This window comes from Anopheles merus, chromosome 3L (assembly GCF_017562075.2).
Source record: "Anopheles merus strain MAF chromosome 3L, AmerM5.1, whole genome shotgun sequence".
Classification (NCBI taxonomy): Eukaryota; Metazoa; Arthropoda; class Insecta; order Diptera; family Culicidae; genus Anopheles; species Anopheles merus.
In genome coordinates, this window is record NC_054085.1 from 2,140,520 (window position 1) to 2,161,841 (window position 21,322).

General features: G+C 41.7%; 1 protein-coding gene across 1 annotated transcript; it reads right to left on the bottom strand.

Moving 5' to 3' along the window:
- Positions 1 to 19,379: 19,379 nt before the first annotated feature.
- LOC121599229 (cytochrome c oxidase assembly protein COX11, mitochondrial) lies at positions 19,380 to 20,312 on the bottom strand. Its single transcript, XM_041926884.1, has 2 exons — positions 19,795 to 20,312; positions 19,380 to 19,727 (listed from the first exon to the last, which is right to left on the bottom strand). The coding sequence occupies exons 1-2, from the start codon at positions 20,179 to 20,181 to the stop codon at positions 19,407 to 19,409; spliced, it is 708 nt and encodes a 235-aa protein (XP_041782818.1). The 5' UTR covers positions 20,182 to 20,312; the 3' UTR covers positions 19,380 to 19,406.
- Positions 20,313 to 21,322: the final 1,010 nt, after the last annotated feature.

The window sequence follows — 21,322 nt, forward strand, 5'->3', positions numbered from 1 at the left end:
GTAACGCTAGCGTAACGTAGAAGGCTAAGCCTTACTTTTACCGCGATATCCGTTCGGAATACCGGCACATGCGAAGGCGTCGCTCCATACACCTTCGGTAACGCAGATAACGTCTCCGTATCTCTGCATATGGTTTTTTATGTGTGTGTTTGAAACCATCGCTGAAGCGTCGTGAATCTTCACGATCGTTGACCCATCGTCCATAGTAATTGGTATGGGATATTCCACACCTTTACACTGAATAGTGTGTTTGCCATCGTTTTTTCCACGATGTCCAAGGCAATACTTTGCTCCTTGATGTCTACGTGACATGAAACGGACGACGTCCGGAGGTGAATTCTGTTCACCTGTATCATCGGAATTCCAAATTTCCCGGTTATGAAGTCAATCACTTCATTAGTTGTTGGCTTGTTTGGGACATGAGAAAAGTCCAGCTTAATGCTAGATTGTCCCGTTGCCGACATGGTGCCGGTCTGCCACACGCTTGTAGTTTTCACGCACACTTGTCTTTAGTTTTTTTTTTTTGCTGAGCACTCTGCTTCTACGTCTGTACTGCTCGAGCTCTAGAACCGAACTACAATTATCCTCGAACATAAATCGTTCCATTTGCCACTGTCACACATAATTTTTCTTCCAAAACAACACTAGCAAACTTGTAGCTAACTACTACATTTACAATTACTCTGCAATTATAACATGACTTTTCCTCTTCCTTCTTTGAACCACTATTCGGATGATCGTCTTGTGGACCACAATGTGGTTAAATACATAAATTGTACCACCGTCTCAGCTGCCAGACACACACACACTTTCGAGCAGACCATGCCTATAATTTCTCCGCGTGCAGTCAATTTTCAACGCCTAATCTGACACAAGTGTGTGGCGTCGTCGCTTCATTCCGTTCATTCCAAACCGACGGACGACGATTAAACCTGAGCGCCTACGGCGGGGATGTGAGGGAATGTGAGGGGTTTGAAATAAAATTTCCATCCCGGGACTGAAACGTTAAACCTATTTGCGGCTCCGTCAAATCGTTGTCCTATTGACTCCATGACGATCATCATCAGTGGAAATTTATTTTAACGAATCCGCTACCCCATTGCTTCGTTGTATGATGTCGTTGAAATTCTGTCCGCTGCATTCTCACAGCATTATCGCACCGCCATGGCGTAGTGGTAGTATCAGTAGTAGTGATGCACCGGGAGTAGGTGACTTTTTTTCCTTTCATCTGTACTTACAGCGGTTCTTCTGAACCGATTGAAGCAGTATCATTACTCAAGCTGACACGGCATTGCACACAGTTGTCTGCTGTTTTCTTTTTAGTTGCATTTGCTGCAATTTGGGAAAATTCCATCAAAAGAAACCGATAAACCTTCTGTACAAATGTGACGCATGGGGCGTGTGTTGATTTGTGCTGATTGAAGACTAGTTATTCTCTAGCATAAGTTGCAAATCCAATTAAGGGAATATGTATGAAGGTATCGGAATGCTTCTCAAATCCTTTAAAGAAATTATTTTTATACTTTTAAACCAAAATTGCTGAAATTCGGGAATATGGCAAGGAAATTAAAATGAAATCTTGTATCCTCTCTATGTTAAAATCTCATATCCCTCGATCTTTTGGTATGAATATTCATGCTATGTATACTACGATCAATGTTCAACCTCCGATTCGATCTACACGATCTACACGTATAAGGTGGGTGTAGATGATTCTCTAAATCGAATACTTACATAAAAAATGGCATTGTATTGCCACAAATTCATTATTTACTTATCCTGCATTACAACCGCTTTGCGGTCTTGGTCTGCCTCAGGAGATTCCGAAACCGCTCACGGTCTCGCGCCTTCGTCTGCTAGTCCGTTATCTCGGACTTGGCAAACGCCTCCATGGCAGCCTGCCACCTCAATTTAGACCTACCACCCCCCCCCCCCCCCCTCCTATATCCTTGTGGGCGGCCTAAAAAGACTTTACAGACTGGGTCGCCCATTTCCATGCGAACGATATGGCCAGCCCTCGGATCCTGGCGAGCTTGATACGCTGCACGATAGTGAGGTCGCCGTACATCTCGTATAGATCGTCATTATAGCGGCTCCTCCATTGTCCTTTCACACATAAGGGGGCCAAGTATCCTTTTGAGCAAGGATTTGACTATCCGGCTGCGTGGTAATTAATTAAGTCTCGAAAGCCTCTGTATAGGTCGGCATGTCCGCCTAGGACGTTACGCCAAATAGAAGAAGAAGAAGAAGAAGAAGGCTTCGCATCGGCAAGCAATGACGACAAAATTCAATGCGACTATTTTAGGTGAATTTCGGCTCAATTTATATGACACCCTAGTACGCCAACTGGACCAACATCCTCCAGCTGCGCCCCATCGATATTTTCTAGACCAATTCGATCCTATTTAATCTCTCTTCGTTTTTTTCTACTGCCAACCGAGAAAAACTCATTTTTTCCATTGCTAACGTTATCCCGGATTCTTCAGGGGTTCTCATAAGGAAAGTCATGTTAATGTGTGTGGTTATTTTTCATTATATATTTTTGTTTATTATACATAGTTTTATGTATAAAAGTTCATGTATTCATGTTCATGAGTCTGTTTCGGATCACAAATCGCCCGTTACTGAACGATTTTTTTGCTGACACTGTTTTTCAGTTTTTTTATCCTTTTCCTAAACCATTGTATCCCATCCATAAAAGTGGGTAATACGCATTGTCCTCCCTATCCTAAGGAAGAATGACAAGAATTAAAAAAAATATTGCAAAGCACTGGTGCTAATCCTTACATTACTCTGAATGACTTCGACCATAGTAAATCAGACGAAGGCCACGTAAATATTACGCCCTGTATGTATATTACTATAATCAAAACACTACTACAACGGTAAACTTTAAGTGCTAGGACAACACAGCCTTCGTATTCTTTAAAAAAAAGGGGTGTATTAAACATGCTCCAACTCTCATGCAAAAATAGATTGGCCATTCAAACAACATATTCAGGTAAGAAAAATAAAGTAACCAAATTGAATAAAACATTAAATAGATAGAAAAGAATGGTGTGCATTACACGTGAAAATAAAACAAACTTTTCAAATAATCAAAACAATAAAAATTAAAACACAAAAATTAACCGAGTATTATTACATGTATTATATTGTGTTCATATAATTACCGTGCTTCGTCACGTCGTGTAGTCATTGTTAAAGTAAATAAAACCACTTTTCCTCAACACAGCCATCTCGCACTCGTGCAACACTTGGATACCAAAACGCTGCAAAATGCCAGTTAATTGATCCCTTTTAATAAATCCTTTTCGGGAGGTATACTGGCGTGAAATTAAAATCCATCATCACGCCCGCTATCACGCCGGCAGTGCATCACAGTGATGGGATTTCTTTATTCTACATCATCATGACTAGTGATGGGCGTTTCGGAGCGCACCAACGGCTCCGGAGCCGGTTCCGGACTAACAGCTTCGGAGCCGGCTCCGACTTTTTCCCGGAGCCGGCTCCGCACCAACGGCTCCGGAGCCGACTCCGCTCCGACGGCTCCGCTTGGACGGCTCCGAAGCCGACTCCGCTTGGACGGTTCCGGAGCCAGCTCCGCACCAACGGCTCCGGAGCCAGCTCCGCACCAACGGCTCTGGTGCCGGCTCCGCACCAACGGCTTCGTAGCCGGCTCCGGAGTCCGGACTAACGGCTCTGCATTCACGGCTCCGTTCCAACGGCTGCGGAGCCGGCTTCGGGCCCACCGGTCCGGAGCCGGCGACGAATCAACGGCTCCGGACCAACGGCTCCGCACTAACGGTTCAATAGGACATCATCGAATGATAGTGTAATAAAAAACGAATATATATTCTCGCACTTGTGGAAGCTAACACACGATATGATTGCAGTATTGACATGCATGACGTTGTGTAGCATTCGTTAGTCTCGTCTTTCTTAACAGTATTCAAAACTAATCGATATTTTTTTTTGATAAATTCTTTTAAACATACCTACTCCGTTATTTACGGATTTCCTCGATTGAAACTTCATTGAAAAAGTTATTTTGGTCCTTTGTGTTAAAACCGGCTCCGGAGCCGTTGGAGCGGAGCCGTTGGTGCGGAGCCGGCTCCGGAGCCGTTGGTGCGGAACCGGCTCCGGACCCGTCGGAGTGGAGCCGGCCCCAGAGCCGTCGGAGCAGAGCCGGCTCCGGAGCTGTTGGTGCGGAGCCGGCTCCGGAGCCGTTGGTGCGGAGCCGGCTCCGGGGCCGTTGGTGCGGAGCCGGCTCCGGAGCCGTCGGAGTCCACTCCGGAGCCGTCGGAGTGGAGCCGGCTCCGGAGCCGTCGGAGCGGAGCCGGCTCCGGAGCCGGCTCCGAAATTGTCTAGAGCCGGTCGGAGCCGGCTCCGGCTTCGGAGCCGTTTTGCCCATCACTAATCATGACACCTGCTGCATAAAGAGGGTGGCGTAAAACGCTACAACGACGACAACAACAACAACAACAACAGCATCAGCAGCGCCACCCATACGATACGCATCAACATTTTGCTTTAAACTGCTCGCCTACCATTTTGCTGGTGCTTCAGCGAAACGACAACGAGAGGGATACATTTTTTTTTGTTCAACCTGGTACAAAAATCTGCTCAGCGGGCGGGTTTTTTTTACTGCCGGGAGATGAAAGTTACACCCTTTCAGGGTGTCTGTACTCCCCGTGTTGTGTGTTATTCCCGAATTAAACGACTTTTTTTTGCAGTACTGTGAAGCTTCCCATGCGACAAAATCGACATGCTTTCTCGCTCTCTCAGGTTTAGTGATGTATTGGGTAGAATGAGAAAGCATGTCGAGTTGTTAGTTGTTTTTCCCCCACTGTCTGGCTCCGGACATAACAGGAGACGGAAAACAGCCTGCGTTTTTTCGGCCAGAACGAACGATCGGAAACGAGAAGATAAAACAAATGGTGACCCACACGAATGAAAATGATCGTATGAGTACGTTGGTAGTGGTTTAAAAAACATGATAAAAAAAAAGTTGGTATACTTTTCACACTTTCCCGTTGTTCACTATAACCTGTGACGCGGGTGTGTAGGTGGTAGCATACTTGTCCCCCATTTGTGTGATAATTTTTTTTTGCTTTTTCATCTGCCTCTCCACTCCATCCCAAGGTGTCGCAGCGTAAAAATTAACCGCCGACAAATTATGAACGCTTCGAATGTGTTATCATACGGTGTACCAAGGAATGCTAAACGTTTCCGTAAGCAAGGTAAGCCAGTCTCATCTGCACAACGCACGACACGCTTTTTTTCTGTTCAAAATGACTGAAATAGGGTTGGTGGATGGAAGAAAAAAATACAAAAAAAAAAAATTTTTTGCAGTACTTTCCGCGTTTCTCAGCTTCCCGTCGTATGATTCCGTATGGCGCATCGTGCATGGGTGTGTTCTTTTTTTTAATCCTAAGATTTTTCACATTTTAAGGGAATTTTACCAACCAGACAGAGTGTGTGTTTGGTATGGATGTGTGAGTGTTCGAATATTTTATGCGAAAAATTAACAAACAAAAAACCAACACGCAAGCGGAACTTCAAAAGTATGGGACACGGAGGGTCGTCTTGGCTTTGATATCTGAAGCGGTTAATTAGGTGTTAATTAAATGGCTCCAACGCAACCATCATAACAACCTAACTGCAACAACAGTCTTTCGTGCTCGATACACACATGTAGTCCAGTGAAATATGAAAAAATAAATGTTACCGTCAGTGTTTTCGATCATTTAAGTCAGAAGTCTTCTAAATGCAACCCTTAGGTCACCCAATTCAGTGTAATGTATTCGTATGGCTGAATACCTTACAGAAAAATGGAAATTATGTTCGCAACAGGCAAGGGACGATAAAAGTAATGATAACGTTTAATAAACGGACCACCAATTCACACGTTTTACTAAAAATGTGTCATTAAAATAGCGCAAGAGCAAATAAAATAGTAAAACCAAAAAAAAACAGTATTTTTTGCTCAAAAAGGCGGGCCATCAAAAAGTATTCGTCGTAATACTCACTTACTTACTTACTTATCCGGCGCTACAACCGCTTTGCGGTCTTGGCCTGCCTCAGGAGTGTCCGAAACCGCTCACGGTCTCGCGCCTTCGTCTGCCAGTCCGTTATACCGGCCTTAATGGCGGACGCCTCCACGGCATCTTGCCACCTCACTTTGGGCTTACCACGCCTCCTCTGTCCTTGTGGACGGCCTAAAAAGACTTTACGGGCTGACGACCCAGCGTGTCCATGCGTACAATATGGCCAGCCCACCGGAGCCTGGTGAGCTTGATACGCTGCACGACAGTGAGGTCGCCGTACATCTCGTATAGCTCGTCATTATAGCGGCTCCTCGATTGTCCTTCCACACATACGGGGCCAAGTATCCTTCTGAGCATCTTCCTCTCGAACGCGGCTAAGAGTGTTTCGTCAGATTTGGAGTGCCCATGTCTCAGAGGCGTATGTGAGTACTGGTACTATATAGGTACTATATAGTCCCAGCTTCGTCCGTCGCGACAGGTTCTTTGAGGTGAACTGCTTTTTCAGGCTGTAGAATGACCGGTTGGCAGCCAGCATCCTTGCGCGCAACTCAGCTTCCATGCTATTGTCGTTGCTGACCTTTGACCCAAGATAGGTGAATTCTGGGACGACTTCAAACGTGCGTTCACCTATCTGTACATCACGCCTACGTAAATTCTGATTATTTATTGGTAGGCCCGCTGATGTTGCCACCATCAGTTTGGTCTTTGCCTCGTTTATCTGCAATCCGAGGTTCTCTGCCGCCTGCTCGATCCCTTGGTAGGCTTCTGCTACATAGGAGAGCCGCAGACCAATGATGTCTATATAATCAGCGTATGCCAGGATCTGGGTTGACTTATAGAAGATGGTTCCCGTAGTCTCCACCCTCGAGTCGCGGATGGCCCTCTCTAGTGCCAGGTTGAATAGGAGACAGGCAAGCCCGTCTCCCTGGCGCAGACCTTTGGTGGTAGCAAAAGGTCCTGAGAGTTTTCCATCCACCCTCACCTGGCAAGTGACGTTGGTCATAGTCATTCAAACTAGCCTCAGTTTGGCCGGGATTCCAAATGAGCTCATAGCGTCGTACAGTTTTACCCTCGCTATGCTATCATACGCGGCTTTAAAGTCTTTGAAGAGATGTGTCGTTTCTGTATTCAGCCATCTTCTCCAAGATCTGCCGCATGGTGAAGATCTGATCAGTGGTTGATTTTCCGTTTCGGAATCCTCTTTGATAGTTTCCGACTATCTCTTCGACGTGCGGGACAAGGCGATCCTGGAGGATCAGGGAGAATATTTTATAGGCGGTATTCAACACCGTAATACCCCTGTAGTTGTTGCAGTCCAACCTATCTCCCTTCTTGTATATGGGGTAGATGATGCCGAGATTCCAGTCACAAGGCATCGATACGCTATCCCACACCTCAGTAACGATTTGATGAATCTCGTTTTCTAGTCGTGCACCTTTATTCTTGGCCAGTTCGGCTGCAATTAGAATTTTTCAGCCGACGGATAGCTTTTCGTGTTTCTTCTATGCTAGGTGGCAGTAGCAGTAGTTCGTCGTAATACGCGTATGAAAAAAGAGGTTGAGGCATCAACAAATGCTTTATCTGGTTTCTGAGCGCCATATGAGATTAACCAAACAGCGCCATGGTTGTCATGGAGCTATTAAGCATAGCCATTCCGACGAGCATCATATACGATCACCAAGTTTTCTGTACAAAATGATGTTGTATTGAGGGTGATTTGATGTAAAATGAGGGTATTTTGAAGATATAATGGGTTTATAATTCAATGAGTTTACAGATTTAAAAAGTTCAATATTCAATATAAGAAATAGCTGGACCTATTAACAAATCCCTCAAATATGATGTGGTCGCGGACTTTCGGCGGAATAATTTCCTAAAGTTTTAAATTGTTGTTCTGTAAGCTGGTGCAACCTCCATTGTTAGTGCCCGATATTAAAAAAGATGCCTTAGATTCTGCATTCTACGTTCTATTAGAAGCTGTGCTTACAATTCCTAAATTCACGGCTGAATGAATCGTCGTTGCAATTGGCCAAGAATTGGTTTATAAACGTACCAGGACGTGGAAAGCGAATTTGTTAAAATACTGTAATACAATTCAATTTTTAAGCCTTGATGGTGTCCATCTTTCCCATATAAGGTGTCCGTCTTACCCGAACATTTCAAAACTACACGAAAAAAATCATGTTTTTCATTCACGAAAAAAACGCTAAAAATCGATGCAAACTTTAAAGTTTCAACACATTTTCTGATAAAACATGAATGTAAGATAATGTATGTACATTTTCAAGGTCGTTGCACCTATATATCCTTAGATTTTTACCATTTCCCTTAACGTGTCCGTCTTTACCTACCTTCCCCTACCAGTTACACTGGTAGTATTTGTAGAAGTAATAGGAAAATAAAGGAAAAAATAATTGTAGCGCGCCTTAAGTGCCAGCCTAAAAAATTTACTTTATTTTCTTTTTTAGTTTAAACGGCAGTTTCTAACAACTAACCATCGACCAGTTCCTGGTCGACTATAATAAATATATAGTCATAGACTATAATAAATTTAGACTACATAAATATATAAGTCATTCTGTCTCCAACCGTCGATGCGATCGGATGCTTATCACGATCGCTCCACAGCAACAGATCGAAATCGCTTCAAAGCCGAAAGTTCACCGACTGCCCTTTTAGTAGTATCACTGTGTGTCCTGGTGGTGAGTGTGAAGTCCTACTTGTGTGTAACGAGTGTATTTCGTATAACGCACCACATGCCTAACGTAAGCAGTGTGGCAAGTGTGTATTGTGCTGAGTGTGTAGAGTGTAGAGTGTACATAGTACCGTTACAGTCTCCGCCTTTGTGAGTAGACATCAGTGCGTGATGATAGGTTGATGACAAAGTTCTAGTAGTTTTGAACGTATTAGTATTTTGTTCTTGTTTTTTTTTCTCTTAATTTTTTCTTATCTTGCACTTCTCTCCGCGGTATTTCTATTAACTAATTATATCTGTTTGCCCCCAACTGTTGTGGCCAATATGGCCAATACGGAAATTGTAACGATTTCCTCTGATGAAGGGTTCACTACGGTATCCCATAAGAAAAGGAAAGTACCCGTAGTAGTAGAAGAAGGAACCAGTTGCAAAAAAGTTCTTGCTACCGTCACACCAATGTCGACTGACAAAGCAAGACATCGTGAATACCCATCTTGCTACCGGGGAGACTTTCGCGTCTTCATGATGCCCGGAAAAAGTGAGCTCAACCTAGTGGCTATAACTGCATCCCTGCATAAAAGCTATCCTGCGGTAACCGATGTATATCGTGTTCCTACTAACCGGATACGAATCACCGTTAGCGACCGAATGCAGGCGAACGCTATAGCAGCTGATCCACAATTCTCTGATCACTACCGAGTGTATATCCCAGGTGGAATAGTTGAGGTAGCAGGTGTCGTAGAGGATATTCCATCCGAAGAACTGCTAAAGTTGGGAATGGGTGCTTTCCGGACTCTATCCACTCCAGGGGTGAGGGTGATTGCGGTGAAACCACTTTACACCTCTTCCACAGTAAACGGGCAAAAGACGTACACGGAAACAAAATCGAAGCGCGTTACGTTTGAGGGAACTGTACTTCCTAGTTTCTTGGTGTACGAAGGACTCCGCATTCCTATAGCAAGACCCTTTGTTCCCAAGATTCCAACATGCGAGAAATGTAGTGAAATCGGCCATACAAAAGACTTTTGCAGCAACAAATTTAAATGTTTTAAATGCCAAGGTCAACATCCGTCCTCGGATTGCACTGCAGCGCCATTCAAATGCGCTCAATGTAAAAATCATTGGCATGAATTAAAAGAGTGCCCGGTGTACAAGAAGTCACAAAATGAACTCAAAAAGCCCAGTACCAATTGGCTCGTGGGTCATATGCTGCAGTTCTAGCGAATGGTAGCTTGACCGAAAACACATACAGCGTGCTAGCTGAAGAGCTCACATCGGTCAACCAGGAACCAGTCCCTAAAATCTCGGAGGTTATAATAAGAGTGAAGAGATCCGTGAATCGTCGTCGTCGTAGGAAAACCCCTGTGAAGGCTACGCCTCCTAAGGAGAAGAAAGCTTCTCAACGTTACGAGAAGAAAAACTCTCCTCCCCAGGCACCACCTCGTCTAGCACGTGCCCCTCGCCCCAGAAAACCTAACAATCCTTCGCTGGACGAGCATCTTCCATCACTCCCTTCTCCTTCCCTCCCCCAGCCCAAGCCAGAGCCAAAAAAGAAACCTCGACGAAAGGTTCAGTCGCTGTCCATGTCAGAAATGATTGACTCAATGATTACAGCGCTGGCTTTTCCAGAACCATTGAAAAGCATAATTGCCATGACACGACCAATGTTGGTCAGCGCAATAAAGCAATGGCTAGGGCAATGGCCTGCTTTGAGTTCGTTGGTACAATTGGAACATAAACCCGTCCATGGCTAACATACTCCAATGGAATTGTAGAAGTTTTCTTGGAAAAATAGATATGTTTAAAGTACAGGTAAACAAGCACAACATAGATGTATTTGTCCTATCAGAAACTTGGCTTTCCCCTGATAAAAAAGTTACCTTCCACGGATATAACATTATACGCCAAGATCGAAACACTATAGATAGGGTTAGGCGTGGTGGGGGAGTACTCATAGGAGTACGAAAAAACATACAATTCTTTCGAATACCCCTCCCCTCACTACTAATTATTGAATGTGTCGCAATCCAGGCAAAGATAGTCGATCTTGATTTATCCTTTGCATCTGTATATATCCCACCGGAAGCCGATATTGAACTTGAGAAGATCAAAAAGGATCTTGAAATAATAGCATTTGCAATGAAAACACCTTTTCTCATCCTGGGAGATTTCAATTCTCATGGATACGACTGGGGATGCACACGAGACGACTCACGTGCTCCAGTCATTAGGGACTTTTGCGACAACCATAGATTGATAATATTGAACTCCGGCGATACTACTAGAGTGGCAGGGCCTTCGGCGCGTGACAGTGCAATAGACCTGTCTCTATGCTCAGTGTCGCTTGCTCTGGATACTTTGTGGAAGGTTATCCAGGACCCTAATGGCAGCGATCACTTACCGATTGAAATTAAAATCACTACTGGAAGGCGCCCAATCAATAGCATACCGGTCAACTACGACATGACAAGGAATATTGATTGGACGAGATACAACGCACTTATGTCAGTGAGGCTGCCATCTGTGACATCCATTTTTGACCCACTAGTGGAATACAAAAATCTCGTAGACTGTGTAAACGAGTGCGCTCTTGCAGCCCAAACAAGAGAGCCCCGCCAAATAAGGACGCATACTAAGCCTCCCACTCCTTGGTGGGACAGAGACTGCCAAACTGCATACGTAGCGAAGCGAAAGGCATTTGGACAATATAAACTTCATGACTCCATTGCCTTATACGAAAAGTATAAGGCACTGGAGAGAACATGTAAAAACTTACTTAAAGCGAAAAAGAGAGGATTTTGGCGCAAATTTGTCAAAAACCTCCCGCCTGACACTTCGCTACGTGCGTTGTGGACAATGGGTAGAAGGATGCGAAACAGCACAATTACAAATGAGAGCGAAAGATTTTCAGTAGACTGGCTTTTTCAGTTCGCCGAAAGAGTCTGTCCAGATTTCGGTCCAGCGCAGAAATTTGAACAACATGCGCCATGCAGTGATCCCAGCTTGGATGCACCTTTCTCCATGGTCGAGCTATCCCTAGCTCTCCTTTCTTGCAATAATTCTTCCCCCGGACTGGATAAGATTAGGAGTAGTCTTCTCCGAAACCTTCCAGACGTGGCGAAGAAGCGGGTATTGATGATATTTAACAAAATGATAGATCTCAATATAGTCCCGCAAGAATGGAGAGAGGTGAAAGTAGTCGCCAAACCGTCATCAGAGCACGGGTCTTATAGACCTATATCCCTACTATCGTGCTTGCGCAAATTGTTCGAGAGGATGATTCTTTTTCGATTGGACAACTGGTTGGAGTCTAACAACTTGTTGTCCAGTACCCAATTTGGTTTTCGCAAAGGTAAGGGTACAAACGATTGCTTAGCGCTTCTTGTTTCAGAAATAGAGCTGGCACATACCCGTAAAGAGATGTTGGCCTCTGTATTTCTAGATATAAAAGGGGCATTTGACTCAGTATCGATTAGCATACTAGGTCAAAAACTTCAAAACGCGGGGTTAAGTCCTAAACTAAACACTTACCTTTGCAACCTCCTTTCTGAAAAAGCAATGAATTTCGATAATGGTCTCGCTCAAACAAGACAGATCAGTTATTTTGGACTACCACAAGGGTCCTGTTTGAGCCCCATTTTATACAACTTTTATGTAAATGATATCGATTCATGTCTTGCCCCAAACTGCAACCTAAGGCAATTGGCAGACGACGGTGTTGTGTCAGTCGCTAGCAACGACATCGTAGGTCTTCAAAATCCTTTGCAAACCACGCTGAACAATCTGGAAGCGTGGTCAAACAACCTAGGTATCGAGTTTTCCCCAGAAAAAACTGAAATGCTTATTTTTTCATTTCACTACGATACACCAAAAAATAGGCGTGAGAACGTGTACAAACCAAAGTTTGACATATATTTATATGGAGAAAAAATCACGATTGCCGAAACTTTTAGATACCTAGGGGTTTGGTTTGACAGCAAAAATGTGTGGAGGTCACATATAGAACAACTGGCAAGAAAATGTGCCAAAAGAATTAACTTCCTCCGAACAGTCACGGGATTCTGGTGGGGTGCACACCCACTAGATCTCCTAAGACTGTATAAGACAAAGATTTTATCCGTCTTGGAATATGGTTGCATATGCTTCCATTGGGCATCCAAGACGCATTTAATAAAACTAGAACGCATACAATATCGTTGTCTTAGAATTGCGCTGGGATGTATGAAATCCACCCATAATATGTCTCTAGAAGTGATGTCTGGAGTGATGCCGCTAAAACTACGTTTTGAACAATTATCGCTTCGCCTTCTACTTCGTTCCACAGTATCTAATCCACTAGTGATTGATAATTTCAAATCCCTATGAGAGGCAGGTTCTAACTGCAAAATCATGAAGATATATCAGGATTTTGTATCTTTACAGGCTAACCCTAGTGCTTCACAAGCAATCAGCTGCGCCAATCTACCGGAGTCCTACAATTCCCTTTTGGTAACTGATTCATCTTTGCAAGAGGAAACAAAGAACATACCAAACGATCTTCGCTGGAGGACAATTCCCAGCATTTTTGTGAACAAGTATGGCCATCCCAACGAAAAACAATATTTTACGGACGGATCCTTTTCAGACGTGGGCACGGGCTTTGGTGTATATAATACATCCAAACAAGCCTTCTTCAAATTGAGACAGCCATGCTCAATATTTGTCGCAGAGTTGGCTGCCATATTTTACACGTTGCTTCTAATAAGCGCGAGCCCTCCGGATCAATATTATATATTCACTGACAGTCTCAGTGCTGTCGAAACTTTGAAATCCGTGGAGGCGATAAAGAGCTCTGATTACTTTATTAAAAAAATTCTAGAAACACTAAGCTCTTTGTTCAATAAAGCGTTTCGAATATCGCTTGTCTGGCTACCTGCTCATTGCGGAATCCCTGGCAATGAGAGGGCAGATCTCTTGGCCAAACGAGGCGGCTCTGAGGGCGATTCCTTTGAACGATCGATTCAGCCTCACGAATTCCTCCGCTTCCCACAGCAATTATGCATGGCTCGTTGGCAGAGCATGTGGGGTGCCGATGATCTCGGGAGATTTCTTTACTCCATCTCTCCTAGGGTGACACAACGTCCATGGTTTCAAACCCTACAGGCAGATCGTGGATTCATTCGCATGACATCAAGACTCATGTCAAACCACTATGCGATGAACGCACATCTACAACGTATAGGGATCGTCGATACAAATGTATGTAGCTGTGGCAAAGGATTCCACGACATCGACCACGTCATATGGTCATGTGTGGAGTTTGAAACAACAAGACCCGCACTACTATCGACGGTTCAAGCAATAGGGAGGAACCCTGAGGTCCCAATACGTGACATCCTTGGTCAAAGGGACTACGAATACGCGAGAATTCTGCACAAATATGCTAAGGAGGTTGGCATCACCTTGTAATCACGTACCGAACTTATATGTTTAGAGACCCAATAAATGTATAGGTATGATCATGTATGGCTTAGGGTGTATGGGCGTTCGTGTGCATGGGGTGGTGTCTGCATTGGTGTGCGTGTGTGCATGTGGATTTTCTTTATATCCACATCTACACACGCATAGCCATGTGGACACTTATTAATATTCTCGCGCGAACATATTTACCCGGTTATGTATGATTGTACCTATTAGCATATTTGTTAGTAGTAACTGTAGTGTGTAGTATATTGTCTACGTTGTATGTTAAATTATGTTTAGTGATCCTCGGCCAGTCTGAACACATAACCGACGGTTGGGGCAGAAGCTCACCACCATGACGAGCTCAGAGTGGTGATTTAGAACAACCAAGCCATCGCGGAGCACTAGACAACCCGGATGCTGGAAACCATCGCTCACCTAACACCTGTAAAATACGGTGTCGATGCCATATACACTAAATCCCTGCTCCCTTGGTTGGGAATACTGGAATTCCCCATAGACACTATGGAAAGAGAACGGCTGGCATACAACAGAATCCGAGCCCACCCGGAATAAGGTGCACAAAGCCGAGCAAGGAAATGTGCTTCGGCCAGCCCATAGATATTAAGAAATACAATAGAACCATCAATGTTAGATTTAAGTCTAGTCCATAATGATACGGCCAACCTGGCCGTCCTTACGAGAAATAAAAAAAAATATATATATATATATATATATATATATATATATATATATATATATATATATATATATATATATATATATATATATATATATATATATATATATATATATATATATAATATCATCCAACTAGATATATATATATATATATATATATATATATATATATATATATATATATATATATATATATATATATATATATATATATATATATATATATATATATATATATATATATATATATATATATATATATATATATATATATATATATATATATATATATATATATATATATATATATAAGTATCATTTCTTCCAACTAGATAGATTTAACATTTATCCTTGGCCAAATCAGATTCAAAACATGAATATAATTTACTAACATAGACAAAAGGTATTCCAGGCAAAAGGCAATCAATCAGTTCCGAGGCCGCGATGAATTACAGGGTTTCCCACGATTTATTGGTCGGTTCCCATCAATTTTTGGTGGGTTCCCATATTTTGTTGGTGCGTTCCCACGATTTTTCGGTCGTTTCGCAGAATTTTTTGGTCCAATTGTATTGATATCCAATCGGAAAATACCAATAAATTATGGGAACGAACCAAAAATCTATGGGATACGACCAAAAAATCGTGGGAACGCACCAAAAAATCATGGGAACTGACCAATAAATCGTGGGAAACCCTGTAAATATAAATTCTAAAATCAGGTTAATTTTGGTTTCTTAATCAGGTTAAGGTTATTGATGAGGTTCAACGCCGCCTAAAAAGAAACGATTCAATGTTTTTGTTAGGTGACGCTTCAATTGTTTGGGCGCTCATTGAAAACTATTTTGTTTCAAGCAATGCAAACTCATCAAGTAACGCTCATGATAATGTATTTTGCGACATAATAACAGAGTGTAGTCTCCGTCAAATCTCAGGAATCAAAAATAGTGTGGGACGACAATTAGACCTTATTTTCGTAAATAAGAGCGCAGTTGATATAAACTCTCAGCTGCTATCGGCTGTAGCACCTTTACTCAGACCAGATGATTATCATCCAGCCTTATAATTCTCTCTCTCTCTGCAAACATTCAAAAGGCCCCGTGCACAGTATCGTCAAATGTACATATAACTTTTAAAAAAATGGATTACTCTAAACTTTCAGCTATGCTTTCGAATATAAACTGGTAGTTCTTAGAAACAGATATTTCAATTAATGATGGGGTTACTAATTTTAATCCTTTTTTTGGGGATATGCAGATAAACGTCGTAAATCTAATGATATCCCTTCTCATGTAACTCTTGGCAATCTTGGCTTGGCTTGGCTGCTGCAACTTTCTAGCTGAACACTTTTCAAGTGTGTATGCTGAATCAATCAAAACCAAAGCATCAATCTCTAATAGCACTCATAACACGCCCACCGATGTAATCAACAACAGTAACCTAAACTTACACCTTAGCACAGTACTACAAGCAATAAAAAATCTTAAACAGTCATATAATCCCGGTCCAGATGGCATTCCAGTAGCAGTATACAAGAAATTCAATACTGTGCTTGGTTCTCTCCTATTAAAACTGTACCGTATATCCATTAACTCATGTTCATTTCCGGACACATGGAAATTAGCTCATCCCTAAGAAAGGTAATCGCGCAAACGCTACCAATTATCGTGGAACCTGCATCCTCTGTGCAAGCCCCAAAATATTTGTATCTATCACATATCCTCTTTCTTACAAGAAACTGCATTATACCACAGCAACACGGTTCCTTTCCTAAACGCTCTACCTTGACAAACCTTATTTCCTTGACTTTCGTTATCACCTCTAGTTTAGACAGCGGTTCTCAGGTTGATATCACTTATACTGACTTTAAAGTAGCCTTTGACCGCATTCCTCACCCTATCCCTCTTGCGAAGCTATCCAAAATGGGTTTCATAGACTCACACATTCGTTGGCTTGATTCGTTTCTTAGCAATCGCTCTTTTCGTGTTAAACTAAACTTCTGCTTTTCCAAATCCTTTTCATCCAAATCGGGAGTGCCCAAAGGTAGCGTGTTGAGCCCTTTATTTGTTCGTTTTATTTATTAATGATGTTAACTCTGTCATTCCACACGAATATTTTTTTGTAATGCAGATAACCTAAAGATTTTTATATCTTTACCGTCTGTTAATGACTGCACGCGCTTATAGTTCTATGTCGTAAAATTGTCATGTCCTTCAGTCTTTCACGTTGTCGATTGCTTATAACGTCGAGGGTATCGCAATAAATTGCGTACTCTCGGTAAAAGATCTTGGTGTAACTTTCGATAGCAGGTTATCACTCCTCGATCACATTGACGTTACCGTTAATATGGCTCGTAAAACAATCGGTATGATAAAACGTTTTTCAATCCGCATAATCCCTCTGTGTTTAAAAGCGGTATATTGTTCGTTAGTAAGACCTATTTTGGAATACTTTATTGTTGTTTGGTGTCCCAGCTCATATACATCGATTTATCGCATAGAAAGAGTGCAGAGATCATTTACTCGTTATATTGTAAGCAAAATGCCTGGATACACGTCATATACCCTACCGGACTATGAGCAAAGCTGCCATCTATGTTCCAGCCAGATCCTTACGCCCTCGTGCTCCTCTATTTGTTCTAAATCGACGCACTTCAGTTGGTTTAAATGACCCTTTATTACGTGCTGTGAGATTGTTTCATTCCTGCGCCCACTTGTTTGACCATCAAATCTTCTTACCATCCTTCCAATCCACCCTCCGAGTGAATATTTAATAAGTTTAGTTAATAAGTATGTTGTTTAGAATTCAATTTAGACAGCAGTTATGTAAATAAATAAAAATAAATTTCAACATTTTCCAGGACTTGATATGATAGACTAGATATATTCGGTACCAGTTCAAATTCCACAACATGTTTACCACCAGTTTAAGTTTAAGTGTAAGGTTCTGGCCTAGTTACAGAATCGAAATATATTTGTAGTATGTTCCAGAATGGAGGATAAGATTTGGTTTTAACGTGTCAATTTTTTTAAAAATAAAATACTAAATAAAGTGTTCTGATTTTTTCCATTAGGATTGTTCCCTTCAACAAAGAAATAAATAGATTACAATTTAATTTAAATTTCAAATATGTTGTAGAAGTAGCGCTAAAATGAAAGTGGCTTAAGTAACAATTGTAAACATGTAGTTCAAATAAAAGTTGTGTTGAAAGTTGACATCAGAAAAGAGTAAACGAAATTATCCACTCGTACGACTTAACAGCACGCCCGTCATGGGTTCAAGCCCAGAATGGACCGTGCTCCCATACGTAGGACTTGACTATCTTGCTGTGGTAACCAATAAGTCGCTGAAGTCCATTAGTGATACAGGCAGGCCGACAATAGTTGTTGTGCCAAAGAAGAAGAAACGAAATTGAAAAAATGTTATTTTAATCTTAATCTTAATCTTATCAAATGAACCGCAAATTACATTTCTTTGCTATTAGAACCGCATGTAATGTTGAACATGATTTTCCTTAACTTTGGTACTGGCAGATAAAACGGTTAATAGAGTTGTAGCTACAAACCCGTCAAAAAAGGCCCATCGCTATCGAAAGCATCCTATAATAACAGCCATAGTTTTAAAGTTTTAAATTGTCAATACAAAGAAGTTCAAGCTATTTCAGCGTATGAATCCTAACAAATACAGGCGTCCCCCGAGTTACGACCCCCTCGAGTTACGACGATTCGCAGATACGACGATTTTGATTTTGACAGTTAAAAGTTGTCATTTGACAAGAAAATGATGTATTTTTTTGAATTGCTGGGCTGATAATCGTTATACACACATTTCCAAAGATTCCACAATTACCCTATCTTGAATATCTATATTGTGAACGGCTTTTAAAATATAATTATTACATTATCGAACATTATTATAAATAAAATACACGATATCATAAATTCCAACTCTTCAAATTCGGTTATAAACTTTATATTCATAGATATTCGACATACGACTTTTTCGACTTACGCCTTGCTTTGGGACATTTTTTCGGTCCCAAATACAGTCGTATCTCGGGGGACACCTGTAATTAATTTGAAGGATACAACCACTGGATTCAATAAAAACTACAAAAGCATTGAAGATATGTTAGTAGAAACCCCACGATACTCGACATACGCGAATAATCGAGATACTTGTTTCCACTGGGGTGTGAATAAAAAGTGTATCTCGGAAAAAAACCTTAAAAAATAAATAAAATAAAGGTTAAAATAAAAGGTTGCTCAAAGTCACACTGATGTACTTTTGGTAGGAACAAATTAATTCATTAACCTTAATTAAAATACCCCAAATCTCTGTCATGGAGAAACTTTCATAATCTACAATTTATAGCAAATTAGACGATTTCAAATTTCAACTTTCTATCAGTATCTTACCAATACGAAACATACACCTGGAATATGTTGTCATCGATGAAGGTTTTCATAAACGAAACACAGACATATTGAACATCATTTTAAAAACTAACGCATCCTTGTTTAACCATGCTGTTTTGCATACACAGGCATTTGTATGTTCACACCATCCTTTGACTCGAAGAAAGTGTATGATAGCGTAATTGAGTCTACCAGTTCCATCTTAGGGTCCTCTATAAAATCCGGATCGATGTAGAAGAACACCGGCAAGTCAACCTCTTCATGTGGATTGAGCTGCTGCTCCTCGAAGCAAAAGCACTGTATTTTGTTGAAGTACGCCCCAGCCTCGAATGGAATCACATTATAGGTGCTGATCCCAACAACCGGATGGTCCGTCGGATTTTTGGCCGAGTAGAACGCCAATGCGGTTTCACCCGGAACAACCTGTAGGAAGCAACGTAAAAAGGTATCAGTAGTCTCATATCGAACATGCCACCGCATCGCAGCTTACCCTGATTTCGGTTTGCTGAGGTTTAAAGTTCCACCGCATCGAAGCTCCTATATCGGCGTTAAACTTTATCTTTATCACTCTATCCTTTACCTTTTGCATGCTTTCAACCTTCTCGCCATCGTGTCCCTGGCTGGTGGTGCCGCCATAGCTGTAAGCCTGACAAAACATCCGATACAGTGGAACGGCGGCATAGCTTAATCCTACGGTTAAAACACCAGCAGCGGCCACATAGTACACTGTCGATCTTATTTTCAACTTTCGTTCCGCATCGTAACCTTTGCCGGTAAACCATCGAACCGGGGGACCCGATAAACACGGCCGATCGACTTTGGAAAGCACATTTCTGATCGGTAATCTACAGGCAGTACGAACTATGTTTGTCAACATTCTTAACTACAGCTGTTGTTACTGGATTTTAATGTAATATTTCATTCCCTTCGTCTAATTTTTATCATTTTACTCGTCCAATAATTTCCACTTTTTGCGCAAGAGCGCCTTTGTTGATGTTTTGATGTTATGTCATTTGACAGCTGTTCTCCCGTGTCCAGTGTGGCCAGATTATTTTGGCAGATTTCGGTAGGAGCACCAACATTTTTTCTTTAGTTTTCGGTAGGTTAAAAATCGAAACTCAGTTAAAATAAGTGTTAAGCGAGGGTGAGCGGGGGCGGGGGCGGAGGGTGCTAATGCGCAAGATGAAAGTTCCATCTCACGAGAATATGCATCCTTTATCTAGGATATGGATTAGATTTGGTTTAGCGGTTACACAAATGAAGGTCTTTCTAAAGTGTCGATCTGAACATTGCACTAGGAATTCTAAGCCAAAGAAGGACTAAGATACAGCAATTATCCGCAGTACGCGATACTCGATATACGCGAATTCGCAGTACGCGATTGCTCTAAATTTGACAGCTCCATGTGTTTTTTGCAAATATTTTAATACTTTGAAATATTTCCCAAATAGCCAGAATTGCTTAAGCAGCTCATTTTGGCACGCTAAAGATCGCTGCTCTAATTCGCCTTTTGCAGTAGATAAACAGCATCAAAGTTCTATGTGGGTCTTTCAAACAGCGCCTAAGCAGCTTCCTTATGCCAAGATGCCAGGGATTATTTTTCTTTGTGTTTTATTTTCAAGCAAGCGTCATCGATGAAATAAACAACAAGATTTTTTTCATTTAAACACATTTGTATATTTTTAAATCCTTTGTATTGATGAATTACACAAAATTTTACACAATTTACTGATAATTCACAATCACTTCACTCTACATTCATTCTTCAATTAACGAACCTAACTTGTGCAGCAGCAATGAGATTATTGCCGGCGTCCGTCTTTGACACTTTGACAAGAGCCACCTTGAACCGATGTCATGCATTAAAAAGCTATAAAGTTCCACCAAGTTCAGTACCCTTTCTTAACAAGCCTTCAAGTTCCATCATGAACCCTACACATAGTGCTAATCAGCCGCAAAGTTCCAAAGAGTACCATGTGCCTGTTAAAAAGCTCCATAGTTCCTTAAAGTACCGTCTA